Source organism: Marmota monax, unplaced genomic scaffold (genome assembly GCF_021218885.2).
Source record: "Marmota monax isolate L192 unplaced genomic scaffold, Marmota_monax_Labrador192_F-V1.1 WCK01_AAM20220418_F8-fsc00051, whole genome shotgun sequence".
NCBI classification, from domain to species: domain Eukaryota; kingdom Metazoa; phylum Chordata; class Mammalia; order Rodentia; family Sciuridae; genus Marmota; species Marmota monax.
Window position 1 is genome coordinate 16920269 of NW_026695202.1, and position 16412 is coordinate 16936680.

The following is a 16412-nucleotide window of genomic DNA, read 5'->3' on the forward strand; positions in this document are numbered from 1 at the left end:
AGGACGGGGTGGGGGACTGACCGGAGTCCGGCGGGCCGCGCAGGGTTTGCTCCTGCTCCAGCTGCTGCCTGCTCTGCCTGCACACCAGGCATCTGAAAGACAGAGCCGTCACCGGTCACCCTCTCCCGAGGGCAGAGCCTGGCGCCCACGGTCAGGCGCAGTTCTCTTCCCGGGACGCACAGTTCAGTTCAAGGCCGACTGAACATATTCCTTTAGTGTGCCAACTGGAATTCTCCAAGTTAGACTGCTTCTGAAGTTCACCAGCATCCTGCGCCAAGGCGCGCTCACATCCCACAGGGCGCGGGGCACGGCGCCCGTGGCTCCCTTGCTGGGCGGCTCCAGCAGCGCCCGCGCCCACGGCGGTGGGGTCCCACGGAGAACTCGCCTGGAGCTGGGCGCTCAGGCCAATCCCTGAGGGGCACTCATCCCAGCCAAGAGCAGCAGACAGGCAGCTCTGAGCCCTCAACCCAGATGCGGTTGCCACCCAGGTGCGCACTGGGTGCTGCTGGGCTACACAGCAGCCAGAGGCTGTGGACACTGGTGGCATTGGCAAGGCAGCAGCTAGACCCTCTGACTCGATGGCCTCGAACTCCTTGCTCACAGGTGAGGACGTGGGATGGTCATTCAAGGACTGTGTGTCCTCCAGAGCGTCACCGTCTCCTAGCCTCCGGCAGCACAGGTGGCCACGCAGACACATGCTGTGCTGTCACTGGGGTGGCCATAAGCCGGGGCTGCTCAGTCGAGGTTTCCTGGGGTTCTGTGCCCACAGGGAGGCTGGAGCTCCTGGCCTTCCCCCTCCTGGCCTCTTCTCCCCCAGAGCTTCCTGGTCTGCCCCTTGGTGGGCACCTGGGCTCTTGCTCCGGCTGCTCCCTGCCTTCTGAGGGGCCGGGGGACTGGCCAGGGCTCCTGATCAGGGGAGAGCTCCCATTGTGGAGCCTGGCAGAGTGGAGCAGGGCCTTGCCAGGGGTGGGGACAAGGGCTGCTGAGACAGTTCCATCAGACCAGCCTTGCCAGCAGTCCCTCCCTGTGCCGGAGCGCACACGCCCAGCTGTGGATGAGACAGCTGCCCGTGTCCCTTCCCGCCTGCTCTGCTCATCCCAGGTGCTCCAGGCGCACGGGGCCAGGGGAGGCAGGAGCCGGCCCGCGGAGCCTCAGGCCTCCACACCCTGCTCGCGCCCACAGAAACCAGCGTCTTCCTATGCGTCCAGCTCCTACGGAACAAGCCCCAGCCCAGGCCCCGTTTCACCTCAGGTGCAACAGAAAGACGTGGAGGTGTGCTTACCCTGACCGGCAGGGCTTCGGATCCCGTGGGGATCCCGTGGTGTGCTGGGCTGGGAGGAAAGACACTGTCCCTTCGTAGCAGTGATGTGAGAGAAAGGTCTTCAAACCTGGGGACAGAGTGTGGCCAAGAGAGAACGTCGCAGGTCATTGCCTGGCTGCGACTGCGACACAGCTGTGGACAGCCAGAGAGGAAAGGGAGCCCCCGGAGGCCACCGGAGGGAACCGCAGGGGCTCGGCCCTGCACATCTGGGCAGGGACAACAGAGGTCAGAGCTGTGGCCCTTCCATGCTGGCAAGGCAGGGTCTTTGTGTCACTGCCCTGCAGGGCCTCCATGATGTGGCCTGCAGGTCCCAGTGGCCTGGGTCCTTGTCTCCCCACTTCAGAGTGGTCAGCAGTGTCCCCCTCCAGGTTTGGCCCCTGCCAGAGGCACCCACCATACGTGTGACAGCCTGGAAGGCTCAGGGCAAGGGCCAGGGCAGCTGTCCTGTGGGTGCTGTCCACGGTGCTGCCTGTGGTCCTGGCTCTCCAGCACTGGGCAAAGCCCCTGGAGGGGCCCGGGAAGCCGGAGCAGGCCAGCAGGGAGAGGCAGTGGGTGCGAAGGGCCTGGGGGGAGCCGGGCACGTGGGACAGGTGTATCCTGCAAGGGTGACATCACACCTCCTTTTCTGCTGCTGAGCCCAGTACAGGCCTGCATGGTCACAGTGTCCAGCCCACACCTGCTGTGGTATGATGCTGGCCTCGGGAGCCACTGGGGGCTCCACCTCTCCTGATCCCCAACACACTGACCTCCAACTTCCACACAGTGCCCAGGCCACCTCCACAAGCCCTCACCCACAGACCCCAGCACCTGGCCCCTGGGGCAGGGTTCCATCCACAGCCCTGGGCCAGCCTGGGCAGCTCCACGGCTTGCCACCCACCCTTTGTGCTCGTCCTGTTTGGCTCGCACCTGGCGGGGGCTGGGCTCGGGGAACATGCCCAGGATCATCTGCTCCGTGAGAAACAGCTTCCCAGGTGGCCCTGCAGGGGCTCATGCCATTCTGCATGGTGGCCCTGGCTTCTCTCCCCGATCCGCTGTAGGCCCCATGAGATGTCCAGTGTCCAAGGCCTCATGGTGAGCAGCCTGGCATGTGTGTCCCTCACTAAGGCACAGGGTGCAGCCAGACTCCTGCAGGGTGCTTTGGGGACAGCCGCCTCACGGCACCAGCCACCTCTGTGGCAGCCTCATTGAGCCTGGGTGTCCCCACTTCTGCCCCCACTAAACCTCCAGGTGTAGGATGGCACCTGCCCACTCAGCTCCACCTCCCCCAGGCTCTGCCAGACGACAGGACTTCAACCTCTCAGCAGCTGAATGCAAACCCACTCGCTCCAGACTCTCAGGGCTAAAGCCGGGCCACAGGGGTGGGACATGAGACTAGGGCAGGGACTGTGCTGAGGGGCTGGGGAAGGGGCGGCCTGCTGAGCCAGCCACCTGCTCCACAAGGGCAGCCAGGAACAGGTTGGCCCTTCATGGAGATTCAGGACTCCTTTCCTTAACGGAAGTGGGGTGAGGAGTAGCTTTAGCCCTTCACGCCATGCTACAGTCTCTAGGCTGCACAAAACCACCAAGTCACTCTCCTTCCCCTCAGGGGGAAGGGCCAGGCCCTGGGGTCTGGGATATCCCATCCACCTGAATGCAGTGGGGACCAGATAAGTGACAGTCACTACATACAGCAAAGGAACTCAGCCGGATGCTTGAGGAGTCCAACCTTAAATTCCACATCTTTTCAAAGTCCCTCTTTTCTGCATTTGAAGGCTGCACCCACCTCCAGAAGCTGGCAGCACCAACTTCTGTTTCCTGTTCATTCCAGCTGTGAGAGCAGGTGACAAGGTCCCCAGGGAGCCTGGTGGAGTTGCTGTTCCCACACCTGCCTGGGGGTCTCAGGGTGGCCCCAAGCTCTGGGTTCTAACGAGCTGCCAGGGGACACTGATGGCCACCCAGTCTGAGAGCCGAGACCTGCAGGAGGGTGGTCACTCAGCTGTGGTGCCCGTTTTCTCAGCTGTGACATGGCAGTGAAGCCCCTGCGCGCCAGGCCTGCGCAGGGGGAGCCGGAGCGCCCGGCCTGGGGAGCAGACGCAGCCTCACGGAGGCAGGCTCTCACCTGTCCTGCTCAGGGGCGCGTCCTGGGCAGGAGAGCCCGCCTGGCCGGGCAGGTGCTCACAAGTGAGTGCTGAGTGATGTGGCCCCTACCCCAGAACTTGGACAACAGAGTGCATCTGTTGGGGATCTGAAGGGCAGGCTGCCGCCTGTGCGGGGAGGGCCAACCCCCCACGGTGCGGTGTGGGAGGCCAACCTTACCGGTGACTGAGTTACACTCCCCAGCTGGGTGCTGAGGCGCTCAGTCACAGAAATGGGTGTGTCTTGCTACAGCCCCATGGGTGAAGCTATGATCATCACTTGTTCCTTTGTAATCTAACCCCTTGCCCTGTTTAGGATAGAATCATCCATGGAAGTGCCTTGTGTGTGTCCCCTCCTCTTACTGTGCCCTTGGGTGTGGCCTACCCAGGTGTCAGTCAACCTGCTGACAGTGGACATCATGAAGATAGACTCAGCCCCCTGAAACCTGACCCCTTGCCTCATTTGAATACCTTCTCCTCAATAAAAGGGGTCAGCGCGTGCTCTCGCACTCTCTCTCTCTTTCTGCGGACCCTTAAGGTCAGAGGAGCCGTCACAGCAACCCCAAAGAAAAAAGGTATTTGTGTCTCTTGTGCGGTTATTTCGTGCAGCCCAGTTAGCCCAGTTTAACTGGAGTGACCCCTGAGCCTTTTAGTCGCGAGAACAGAAACCCCGCAGTGCGGGTCTTGCCACTGCGGCTCCAGTGATGGGAATGGACTCTTTCCTCCTAGGACTTTCACTCGAGCCATCCCCGCGGGCTGGCCGCCCTGTGCAGACACCTGTGCTGGGTCCAGGAACAGGATCACACAATCCAGGGCCAAGTCCAGGCCTCACACTTCCAGCTACAGGAGGCTGAGGCCCGTGAGCTCCGTCTGCACAGGTGGCCTCGCTCGGGGGCTGGTGATTAAATCAGACCCCTTGGACTCAGTCGGCACTCGGCTCAGCACACTCTTCTGAGTTACCTGAAAAGTCGTATCTGGCAGGCCCCATCCACCGCTTCTTCTCACTGTCCTCAATCAAGTCCCCATAGAAGCCGTAGCCCAGCAGGGACACTGAGTACCGCAGCAGCATGTTGTTGTGGTGCACCGAGGACACGTCCATGGACAGCGAGTCCCCTGCAGGAGAGCACAGGTGTGGTCAGGGCAGTTCCCAAAGCACCCTGATCTCAGAGGAGAAAGAATGTGACCAGCACAGGGTCCCTCTTTTGATTCCCTGTTTTTGATTCAAATGACACGTGTCTCAAATTTCCTGGGAAGCTGTTCCTGGGGACAGGATAAGCCTGTACCCATGAAGCTCACCAATGTCACTAACTGAAAGGGGAGGGTCTGAGACTGAAGGGAAGGCAGATAGCAAAAAATACAAAGTCCTAAGTGGCTCTTTTAAAACACGAGGTCTCTTGGGTCCGGGTCAGCCAGGTGCTGTGACCGGGAGCTCAGAGGTCCCACGGCCCTCCTCTCCCTGCCAGGGGCTGGGCAGGCGCTGGGCACCTGCCACCTGAAGGAGTGAATCACCTGCAGCCTTGCAGATACTTTGCAAAGAGATGGGAGGGGGCCACACCCACAGCCACCCCTGACCACAGCACCAGGAAGGCCAGGCCACCTCCTGCCCCAGGCAGAGTGGGCACCCAGGGGCGTCCCGAGAGCATGCATGAAAGCAGTGGGATGGAACCGCAGGTGAGGCACAGGGGGCTGGCGGCCGTGGGGTGCTGCTAAGGCTGTGGGCGCGGAGCTGAGTGGAGGCCAGAGGCAGTGGCAGCTCGAGGCAGAGCGTGGCAGGAGCTCCAGGACCCAGCAGGGACAAGCACCGGAGCAGGGGCGCTGTGGGGTGGCGCCTGGCCGGTCACCAGGCCTGCGCCCCTGGGTGCTGAGAAGGGTCTGGCACGATGGGTTCATGTTTTCAAAAGGCCCCAGATGGGCCTGGGAGACAGACCCAGGGGGGCGGGCGAGGCAGTGTGGCTGGGGCGAAGGGATGCCAGGCTGGACTCCTGCGGTGGTGGGCAAGGCCACGGGGCACAAGGAAGCAGGGCCACTGAGAAATGGCAGCGCTGGTGGCCTGTGCCCTGGGGGTGGCGGGGAGGCAGCTCACCAACCACGATGTGCAGGGCGGACGTCTCGGCGTCGTTGGTGCCCACGGTGGAGTAGCACACGCAGTCGGTCGACCCTGAGAGGGAGGGGCACGGTGGGATGCGGGCACCCGGTGGAGGCCCTGCCTCTCCTCCGTGGCCAGCAGAAGAGGCGCACAGAGCTCGGCTGAAGGGCGGAGGAGGCCGGGAAGAGCGAGGGGACCTTGCAGTGGCACCCAGCAGCTCTTCACAGCGGCCGTGCCTGCCCCTGCGGTCCCTGCGGCCCCAGCGGCTGCCCCAGCCTCACGGAGGCCCCAGGGAGCAGCGAGGCCCTCCTCTGCGAGACTGTGAGGGGTTGGTGCTCGCCCACCTCCGCGTGGCCGGCAGGGGCACCTTGTGACCCACACCTCAATGGCAGCAAGAGACTGCACGGAGCCTCGTCCGCGGGAGAGAGCGTGGAAAGCAGGGCCAACCGTGAAGGTCACGGGAACACTGCGAAGGCAGCGTCCACACCAAGGCACCTCTCAGCAGCGGGGCTGAGTTCCAGGGAAACAGTGGGCCCACCACAGGGCCTGGCTGCACAGCTCTGGGCCCTGACCACGCACACGCCTGCCTGTGGCCAGGGATCACGCCCTCCTCTGTCTGGGGGTGACCACAGTGTGGCTCTGAGTGCGGGGCGCGGGAATCTGCTCAGGAGTCACCACTGCAGAAAGCAGCCCTGACGGCAAGGGGCCCCATGCCACAGCAGCTAGGCCCGGGCCTCCCTCTAGCGGGGGCACAGCCTCCACAACGTGGGGTTGGGCCACGTGAACATGTAACAGGTGTGCCCTGCGCCTGGGACACCCTAGTCTAGGTCTCCCTGGGACAAGGCGCATGGCCGTGTCTAGGCCCACAGAGCTTTGCCACTGGCACACAAGCATTCCTTAGGAGGCCACCAGTGTGACAGGCACAGAACTCCACCAGAGCCAAAGACCCTGGATGCTCAGCCCGGGCCCAGCACAGTGCTCAGGTCTTGTCATAAGTGACCCTGATCTCTTCGGAGAGTGCACAGGTCCAAAGAGAAGATGGGACCTGGTTGGCATGGAGATGGCAACACAGGGCCCTCGGTGCGACCCCAGGACACCTGAGGCCTCGGATGGTTGATGTCAACAGGTGCACACGCGCACACAGAGACCCACACTCACACACACTCATGATTCAAGGGTGTGTACCTCTCTTTGGAGTCTCTCAAGGACTTGAGTATCATCTTACTTCAAAAATAAAAATGTGCTTAATGAGCACTTATGATCACAGGAGTGGCTGATTCTCCAAGTGTAATTAACAGTATCTAAGGAAAACGAGGTGCTTTCAGACCCTCTCCCCTCATTTTCGTAATTTAAGGTGCCTGAGTAACAAGTGTCAACGTCCCTGAGAGACACTCCAGAGGGGTGGTGGGTGGGCAGACTCAGCCAGGCCAGGTGGGGCGTGGCACCTGGGGCCTCGCATGCCCCTTCGAGCCCTGGCCAGGCTGCCAGGTGCATGGCCGCTCTCCTCACCGGTCACCCCTGGGAGCCGCAGCCGCCCAGGGTTTCGTCAGCGGCAGCTTCTGTCCCCAACAGCCTTCTAGTGGCAGAAATCCAGCGACCTTCTCAGTCGGAAAGAAGAGCAAGACCCGAGGCCTCTGGAGCCTCCCTCTGTCACCAAACGAAAGGGAACTTCGTGGAGGGCCTTGTGCTGGGGGGAAGCCAGTATTTCCAACCTGGCCACGGCAGACTCTCCTAACAGAAGGGCCTTGTCTCTCCCTCCTGTGATGTGCTGCTAGAGGAGGCCACGCAGCAGCGTGCTGGGCAGAGGGCAGGTGGCGGGGTGAGGCCCACAGTGCCGGCCGGCCCGGGAGCCCCAGGGGTGCAGGACGAACGTGGCTCAGTGTCTGGGGTGCCAACACCCCTCACAGGAGGTAGCTGTGTATGGGCTCTACGGAGCTACAGGTGTCAGGCACACAGGACCCAAGGAGCCTGGATTCCGGAGGGCCCAGAGGACGTCACGGGACCTGCTCTACGTGCCTTGGTCCCAGGGGCCATGACCATGGTGGACTGATTTCCTGAAGGTCTGCAGATCATTCTGCTGAAGTGCCAGGTCTGCGAGGCACAGAAGGCTCCCTGCCCAGGTCACCGTTAGTCTCCCAGCAGCTCCACCGTGTCCCAGAAACCTGGACCTGGTCTGACCCTGAGCCCCAAGATGGCTGACCGCTCCTCCAGTTCACACCTGCTTCTTCGCCCTCCAGTGCTTCTGCTTTGGAAACAGCTGGCCAGTCGCTGCCCCGATTCAGTGCCTGTGCACAGCTTGGAGCGGACTCCTGAGCTCCAAGGGACCAGAAGTCACCTCCCAGGTGCTGGTGGTCCTGACTTGGCTCTAGCATCAACCTCCGCGCAGGCCTCCCAGCCTCCAGGCTGAGGGCACGGTCCTCAGAGCCCCTGCAGCCTCGCCTGTGCCCCCCTCGTGCTGCCTGGCCCCTGTACTGGGCGTGGAAGCTGCCGTTTGGCCGGGACAGGGTCAGCACCTCACCACAGAGAAACACCCCAACCCAGAAACTTGTTTCTTTGGTCCTGGGGTGGAACCCAAGGGCACCTGACCACGAGCTGCACCCCAGCCTCTCCTTTACGGGACAGGATCTCACTAAATTGCCCAGGCTGGCCTCAAACTTGCAATCCTCCTGCCTCCGTCTCCAGAGTCACTGGAATTAAAGGCTCGCACCACCACGCCTGGCTACAACCTAGAAATTCTGACATACTTTTGAACCAGCAGGTTCCGGAGAAATCACACAAAGCCATCGCTGCTAATTTTAACCTGAGGACAGGTAGTTTGCACCCTGTTTGGCCTGACCGTCCTCTGTGGAAGGAGGCCAGATGTGGCTCCTCAGCCTCTCCACTGCTGCTTCACTGGCTCAGACGGGGGGCCAAGGCCACTAGCCAGTCTGCACCCTGCACCCTGAGGGTCAAGTTCAAGAGGATGATTGATGCTCACGCTACCTGCCTTGCCCCTGGAACAGCTGCAGCCATCCTCACACCCCTCACACATCTGGCCTTGGGCCCTGCACCTGCCCACCCACCAACCCAGCCCATGCGCCAACCCAGCCCACACACTGCTGCTGGCACAGGAAGGACAGACAGGCTCCTGCTATGCACATCACCTCCTCGAGCCTCTTCCTGAGCCTTAGTTACAATGGCACACAGTAGGTGCAGCAGGGGGGAGGGCTTGATGTGCCCTGGATGGCAGCCTCCCGAGGCTGTAACACAGCCACGTTAACATGTGATTGGAAGGAGACTTACAATTAAAGGATTTTTCTTTTTCTTCTTTCCCCAGGGCGTCCCTTGGCCAGGCAAGTGCTCCGTCCCTGATCCACACCCAGTCCAGGACTTGGGTTGCATACAACGTCAGATCAGGTCTCAGTGCATGGGGAGCGTCGCCTTCCCGAAGCGGGGGCTGCAGGGACCCATCAGACCCCTCCACCCCACTCCCAGTTACGGGTCACCCCGGGGCTCCCTCAGTCACTGGCAAGTCCCTTGGGCCACCTCCAGGCCCCCTCCTGGCCACACCTGCAGCTCTCAAGCTGCCTCCTCTCCAGGCCCAGCAGGGCCCGGCCTCAGCAAGGGTGGAAGGCCCAGAACAAGGAGGGGCGAGCCCCTGCCCCAGCGCCCCAGCTCCAGCCCTAAGGCCACGCGGCGGCAGAGCTGCTAACCTGCCACGAGGGCCGCAGGGAGGGAACGCACAGGTGCAGGGTCGGCCTGGGAAAGGAGACAAGTGCAGACAAGGACGGCAACCAGACAGCCGCCACCGAGCCCCCGAGGGACTGCGCGGCCACTCCCAGCCTGGGGAGACACAGGCCTCCGGGGAGACAGGCATCAGGTGATGTCCACCACGTCGCCTGGAGCCTCGTGGGCCACCTGTCACAGCACCCGGGCCCTAGTGAGTGCAGCAGCCATGGCAGAGAGAAGGACGGGCGAGGGGCAGAGACGGCGGGCTCTCCTCAGGGGCATCTGGCCTTATGGTGAGAGTCTGGGTCACTCAGGATTAGAACTGCCCTTGAACAGCCCCAGACAGCAAGACAAGTGGCCACCTCTGGCCTCCCAGGGCAGACCCTGGGGTGAGTAAGCACCAGCTTCGAGCTCAGGGACTAACCCTTCACAAACAGGCTGTGACGCGGCCTTCCACAAGGGCCTCCTGTGCTGGGAGGAGCCCCCCACCGTGGGGCAGACAGACACCACATGGGGCCCTCCTGACTGCCCCTCGCCTGGCCAGCGGCCCCTGGCTGCCCCTCCCACCTGCTCCTAAGGCCTTGAATGCACAGAGAAGTCCACAAGACCTGGGGACAGGAAGTCCATCAGGGGCCCTGCAGCCATCCCTCAGGACAGTCTGCTGATGGCCAGGTCAGTTGCAGGGACCCGATAGGGAATGGGGGCCGGAGGGCTTTCTCTCATTGTCCTCAGCTGGAGACCAGGTGGCCGGGGTCTCACTGCTGCGCTGCTCCCATCAGACAGAACCGTCTGGCGAGCGGCTCAGGAAGCGCATCACGCCACAGGTGTCAGTCACCACTCCATCCAAATGGGCGGGATCTCAGATGACAACCCCAGCATCTCTGCTGCTCGCCACCTTGGACTTGCAGGCTGAGCTGCTAATGTGGCCCAGAGGGAGGCTTTGTCCTGAGAACAGGCACAGGCCACGGCCCACGGGGACGTCCTCGGCCCAGCATGGGGAATCATAGGTTAAGTGGAAGGGTCACGTCTCTGCCTGAGAGGGTTCAGGGGCCAGAGGCTGGCCCAGTAACCAAGGCGTCCCTCCTGGGGCCGGATGCCAACTGAGGACTCTCAGCTCCCAACCCCTGAGCCCACCTGGTGAGTGGGCAACCCCCCCCCCGTGCCTCCTGCCTGTGTCCACCGACTGACTTCAGGAGCCGTCGGGGTGAAGCTACCCATGGCGTGGGCGGTGGCTGTGCCGACCCAGGAAGGGGGGGAGGAGGAAGGAAGCTGTGCCCACTGCCCTGTCACGGGCCAGCTGGTCACTGTCTAGCTGAGATGTTTCTAAGAACAATCTGCTTCCTAGAAAGATGGTGAATACACCAAGCCAGATGGACACCTCGGGAGCAGAGCCCCTCCGCCAGGCCGTGAGGAGGCCCTGCCACTTGGCTGGCCCTTTCCCTCCCTACCCACATCCTTCCTCCTGCCCACCCACCCCAACAACCCTCCAGGTCAGCTAGAAGCCACCTGCTGAAGACCACCTCTACAGCCTCGCCTGCCCCGGGCACCAGGCGCCCCCCCTCCAGGGCTTCAGCCCCGACCCCTGGCTCTTGAGGAGCAGAGCCTGACCCCTGCTGCTGGCTCCTGGGTCCTGCACACGGCTGGCATTCGGGAGCAGACAAGGTCCCTTACAGACCCGCCTGAGTGTTCATTTTATTGGACACACACTATCTTTCAAAAAAGAAGGCCTCTGGGGGCGAGAGATGCGGCTCAGCGGTAGAGTCCTGGCCTGGCATATGGGAGGCCCTGGGGTCCACCCCCCAAAAAAGCCAAACAGACAAACAAGACCCAGAGGGACTGCGGTCATCGTCTGGGGATAGAATCAGTTTGAGTAATGAACCTAGAGGAGAAGCCCAGAAGGATTCTCCCCTGGGAGCGCCTGAGGCAGGACACAGGTGTGAGCGAGTCGGGTTCAGTCAGATGGCGGGACGTCAGGGCGCCGCCCGGGCTCCGTACCTGCGGGGATGATGCCGATCCTGAGGGGGCTGGGCACCAGCTTGGCGCAGAACTGGTTCTGGTCCACACCGGCGCTCCTCTGCGTCCTCTCGATCAGACCGTGCAGGACCTCGCTGAACATGCCGTCGCCACCGACACAGACGACGCTGCAGAGGAGAGGTGGTCAGCACTCCCAGCACCACCACGGCAGCTCGCAGGTCAGGCCCTCCGCTGGTGTCGGGAACTTGGCCCTCCAAACGTCCCTGACGAGGAGGCCGTGCCTCCCTGCCCGTCCAATGGGACTGTGGCCAAGGCTGGCTTTCCCTCTGGGCCTGGGACTTCAGAGGTTGCCTGGCTGAGAGTGGCTACGGGACCAGCCCCTGCCAGCTCCCCTCGAGACCCTAAATTCAGGCTGGGTAAGTAGCCCAGAGGTACAGCTTGTGACCTGGTGCAAAAGGCCCTGGGTTCAACCCCCCAACCCCAAGGAAAATATCCACTTCTAGAAATTCATCTTGAAAAAACCCCCCAAAACCAGAATATGCAGAGAGGTTTGTATTCAGTAATGTTCTCTTACTTAAAGAGCAAAAATTGGAAAGAGCCCAAATAGTGAGAGACTAGTTAAGTTACGGCACACCTATGCCATAGAAGACGATGAGGGCATTACGATAATGTTTCACGGCTAACAGTAACAGAAAAGCAGGATCCCAAACCAGAACAACACCACCTCAACTCCACGTGACAGTGCCCTTGGCCAGGTCACCGCTCTCCTACGTGACCACGCGAGAAGTGCTCTGGGAGACTGAAAGGCAAACAGAGCCACCAGGCCAGGGTGGTCTCTGAGGGGTGCCTGGGCCAGCCCCCTGCCCACCCTGACGTTCTGTGAGCAGCTCACTTCAGGGTCAGGGCTGCTGCGCAGCACTCACTCACCCATCATACTTGTCCATGCTGACCTCACACAGGGTCTCCTTGGCCTGGTTCGCACGCTCGGTCACTGTGGGGACATGGTTGGTTATGTCCATGCCTGTGAGCTGTGACTCACGTGGACGGCGAGGGCAGTGGCCAGAACCCTGCGGGGCCACCCAGCATTCCCCAGGAAGGGACTGGGTGGCCTGGGTGGGCAGGCCCCCTACTAGGCCAGTCTGACTCTCTTGGAACCTAACAGCAGCCACATCTGCCTCCCCTACTGTCCAGGCCACTTGTGCAATGTCAAAGCACACGCAAGCGTAGAGACGAACGTCAGTCCACCGTCTCTGACCCACGTCTGTGCACACTTTTGTGTGTTTGCTTTCTCACAATCACTTTATCATCATTGGGACTACTTTGTGAATGCCCTTTCCCTCCCAGTCCCGGGGATGGACCCAGGGTGGTCGGCCACTGAGCTGCTTTTTAGTTTATTTTGAGGCGGGATCTTGCTAACTTGCTGAGGCTGGCCTCAGACTTGTGATCTTCCTGCCTCTGCCTCCTGGGTCCTGAGGTGACAGGTGTGGCTGCAGTCTGGCCATAAAACTATTTTAAAAAACTACTCGATACTCCCTTGGACTTGCCACAGTTGCTCATCATGTCCTCTGTTTGGGGGCATCTAAGTGGCTTGCAGCAGGCTGCTGTCTGGCAAGGACACCTGGACACCCCACTCAGGGTATAGCTGATCGCATTCCTTGGAAAGACTCCAGGGACAGATTATTGGGTCCAAATTCCTCCCTTTTCAGGCCCTGGGCCTGTGGTGTCAAGTGCCTGGGGTAGAACCCGGGGCCTTGAGCTTGCCGGCAAGGGCTCTGCCGTGGCCTCATCCTCAGCCTGCCAAGTGTGACCCAGAACCCTCCAAGTCCTGCCGCCCGGCACCCCTCAAGAACTGGGCATGCGACCTGGGACTGCATTGTCCACCTTGGTCCTTGTACTTCTTCTTCAAGGACTTCCTGTCTGTGACCCTTGTCTGTTGTCTGCTCAGGTCCTTCCTGAGCACCTGATTGGCTAAGACTTGGCTAGAAGAGACGACACGATTTATTCCCTGCTCTTCCATTCTGGTGTGCAAACAGAACCCTGTTTTGTGTACACTGCTCTTATGGGACAAACTCTCTTCCAGTGACCACGTCTGAATCGTGCAGTTTCCTCCCCGCCGCCGTGGCCTTACCGATGACCTCGGTGGTGATGGAGGCCAGCGTGAACAGCGGCGCCACTTTCCTTTCGTATATCTGCTTGCCTTGGCCCTTTCCTCCGAGTGGGTTGATGAACACCAGCAGGTGCTTGGGTCTAGATGCTGCAGAACCACACACGAGAGCCACCATCAATGACTAAGGAACACGCAGATCAGACTCAGGACTCTGCCTCAGGTTGTCTGACACAGAAGTGCGTGTGGGCCTTTTTTTCTTTCTTTTTTAGAATTATTTGTTCTGGTGGGTCAAACGTGACAGCAGAATGATCTCAACTCCTTGTACACAAATGGGCAGGAGGACACAGCTTGTAGGTCGTAAAGAACAAGGGCACACATCTCCCGCTACGGGAAGGGGCGAGCCAGAGTCTGTCCACCAGCCGGGAGGGGCGTGTGCCTCTGCAGGGGGCAAGGAAGGGCCAGGACTCCAGAATGAAGGCCCAGGACTCGGGAATCCTGCCCAGGGGACTCTCCCTGACCATCCCAGGTGGTCTGGGCACTGGAGGCTGCAGGGGGCAAGTCAGCAGAGAATAAAAAGAATGAGACAGACGTGCAGAAGGGAACACGCGGAGAGACGGACAGACACCAAGTTGGTGCTGAGACGAACAGAGGGAGGGCAGAGCAGCACACGGGAGACCGGCAGAGCGCCGAGGCCCCGGTTTCCCAGACAGTGGGTTTCTTATGGCAACTTCCCCGCGTGTGCTGTGGTCAGTTCCAGAAGAACTGGTCAGCTCTGCAACTCAGAAAAACAAGTGTAACTAACAATCAAGAGGAACAAGAGGAACGCGCCCAAGAAGGTTGAAGACTTTGTAAGTCCACAGCAAAACCAGGACCTAAACGCCTACTGCTGCAGGCCTCGCGATAGCCAGTGTGGGTACCCGGGTCCCTGGGAGGTGGCTGGACAAACAAGAAAAGCATTCTTCACTCACAAAAGGGAGAGAACCATAGAACACCACCAACGTGAAACACGCCAAGACCAAGCAGAGACCCCCACAGCTGCTCGCACCCAGCAGTCCACGATACAGGACGGGCACAAGACAAGTCCAGCCCACACCAGCCGAGAAGAGGGGCCTGCTGGCACGGACATCTCACAGGTCGGAGCACAGAGCACAGGAGTGCTTGATTCAAGACCCAGTGAACACAATGTGTGTCTCAAGTCGCCAAGGTACGATGGATTCCACCCCAGAATTACAACCATCGCTGCCTCGACTGTGACAGGCTTGCAAAGCGTCCAAGGGTCCAGCGTGCTGAACGGCCACTTACTTAGAAATGCAGCAAAACCATGACTATGCATCGGGGGTGGACACTACCGAACAGCCCAGTCGTGGTGGGGCACCCAGAAGTGTGAAGAGCCGTCCCCCGGGGTCTCGCATGTGCACAGTGTTCCTAATAAAAAACGAGGGGACACCATGCCTGAAAACCCCAAGACCAAAGCTGGTTCCTTGAAAAGACTCATAAGAGAGATAAATCTCTAATCAATCCAAAAGAGAAGAGTGGAGAAAACACAAGTGACCCATCCAGGAGGCAGGGGGGACATCACTCCAGGAGGCAGATGGCGCAAAGGAAGTAGAGGGTGCTGGAAACTCACGCTGCAACTTCTAGATGTGTGTGAGGTGGACCCACATCTCCACAAAAAGCACAATTTACCAAAGATGTCAGAAGATACTTAAATCTGAATACTCCCATGCCTAGGAAAGACTGGGGAGCATTATAAAACCTCCACACAGGAACCCGGGCCTTGACGTTTCCACTTCAGATTCCACCACGTACTTCAAAACAACCCGTCTGAGGTTATATGAACTCTTCCAGAACACAGAATAAGGAGACCTCCGACACCCATGACCTAGACAGCAAGCAGGCAGGTGCCACCACCCAGGAGAAACCTCCGGACACCCTGTGACCTAGACAGCAAGCTGGCAGGTGCCACCATCCAGGAGAAACCTCCGGACACCCATGACCTAGACAGCAAGCTGGCAGGTGCCACCACCCAGGAGAAACCTCTGGACACTCATGACCTAGACAGCAAGCTGGCAGGTGCCACCACCCAGGAGAAACCTCTGGACACTCATGACCTAGACAGCAAGAAGGCAGGTGCCACCATCCAGGAGAAACCTCTGGACACTCATGACCTAGACAGCAAGCTAGCAGGTGCCACCATCCAGGTGAAACCTCCGGACATTCATGACCTAGATAGAAAGCAGGCAGGTGCCACCATCCAGGAGAAACCTCCGGACACTCTGTGACCTAGACAGCAAGCTGGCAGGTGCCACCATCCAGGTGAAACCTCCGGACACTCATGACCTAGATAGAAAGCAGGCAGGTGCCACCATCCAGGAGAAACCTCCGGACACTCTGTGACCTAGACAGCAAGCAGGCAGGTGCCACCATCCAGGAGAAACCTCCGGACACCCATGACCTAGAAAGCAAGCAGGCAGGTGCCACCATGCAGCAGAAACCTCCGGACACCCATGACCTAGACAGAAAGCAGGCAGGTGCCACTATCCAGGAGAAACCTCCGGACACTCATGACCTAGACAGCAAGCAGGCAGGTGCCACCATCCAAGAGAAACCTACGACGCTCGTGACCTAGACAGCAAGCAGGCAGGTGAAAAAAGCAAGGGCCCAGGTGGGCCACCATCCCCCAGGAAGGAAAACCCTCCGAACCCCCCACCCGTGACCAGACGCCAAAGGCTGGGGCAAGGTGGGCCACCCCACCCATCCAGGGAGAAAACCTCCGACCAACCCTCTGGTGACCCTTAGAACCCCCCAAGAGCAAGCTTTGGCAAGGGTGGCCCACACCATCCCGGAAAGAAACCTCCGGAACAACCCTGTTAGACAGCAAGCTGGCAGGTGCCACCATCCAGGAGAAACCTCCGGACACTCTGTGACCTAGACAGCAAGCAGGCAGGTGCCACCATCCAGGAGAAACCTCCGGACACCCTGTGACCTAGACAGCAAGCAGGCAGGTGCCACCATCCAGGAGAAACCTCCGGACACCCTGTGACCTAGACAGCAAGCAGGCAGGTGCCACCATCCAGGAGAAACCTCCGGACACCCTGTGAC

At 60.3% G+C, this 16412-nt stretch overlaps 1 protein-coding gene across 1 annotated transcript in view; it reads right to left on the reverse strand.

The window, feature by feature from the left end:
• The window catches only part of Cerk (ceramide kinase), a 42051-nt gene that overhangs the window by 6451 nt on the left and 19188 nt on the right, over positions 1 to 16412 (reverse strand). The window contains exons 4-10 of the mRNA XM_046429208.2: positions 13332 to 13457; positions 12131 to 12194; positions 11225 to 11370; positions 5519 to 5593; positions 4396 to 4548; positions 1283 to 1388; positions 22 to 92 (exon numbers count right to left, since the gene is read on the reverse strand). Of these exons, the coding sequence (XP_046285164.1) occupies positions 22 to 92; positions 1283 to 1388; positions 4396 to 4548; positions 5519 to 5593; positions 11225 to 11370; positions 12131 to 12194; positions 13332 to 13457 (741 nt within the window). The remainder of the gene's footprint in view (positions 1 to 21; positions 93 to 1282; positions 1389 to 4395; positions 4549 to 5518; positions 5594 to 11224; positions 11371 to 12130; positions 12195 to 13331; positions 13458 to 16412) is intronic.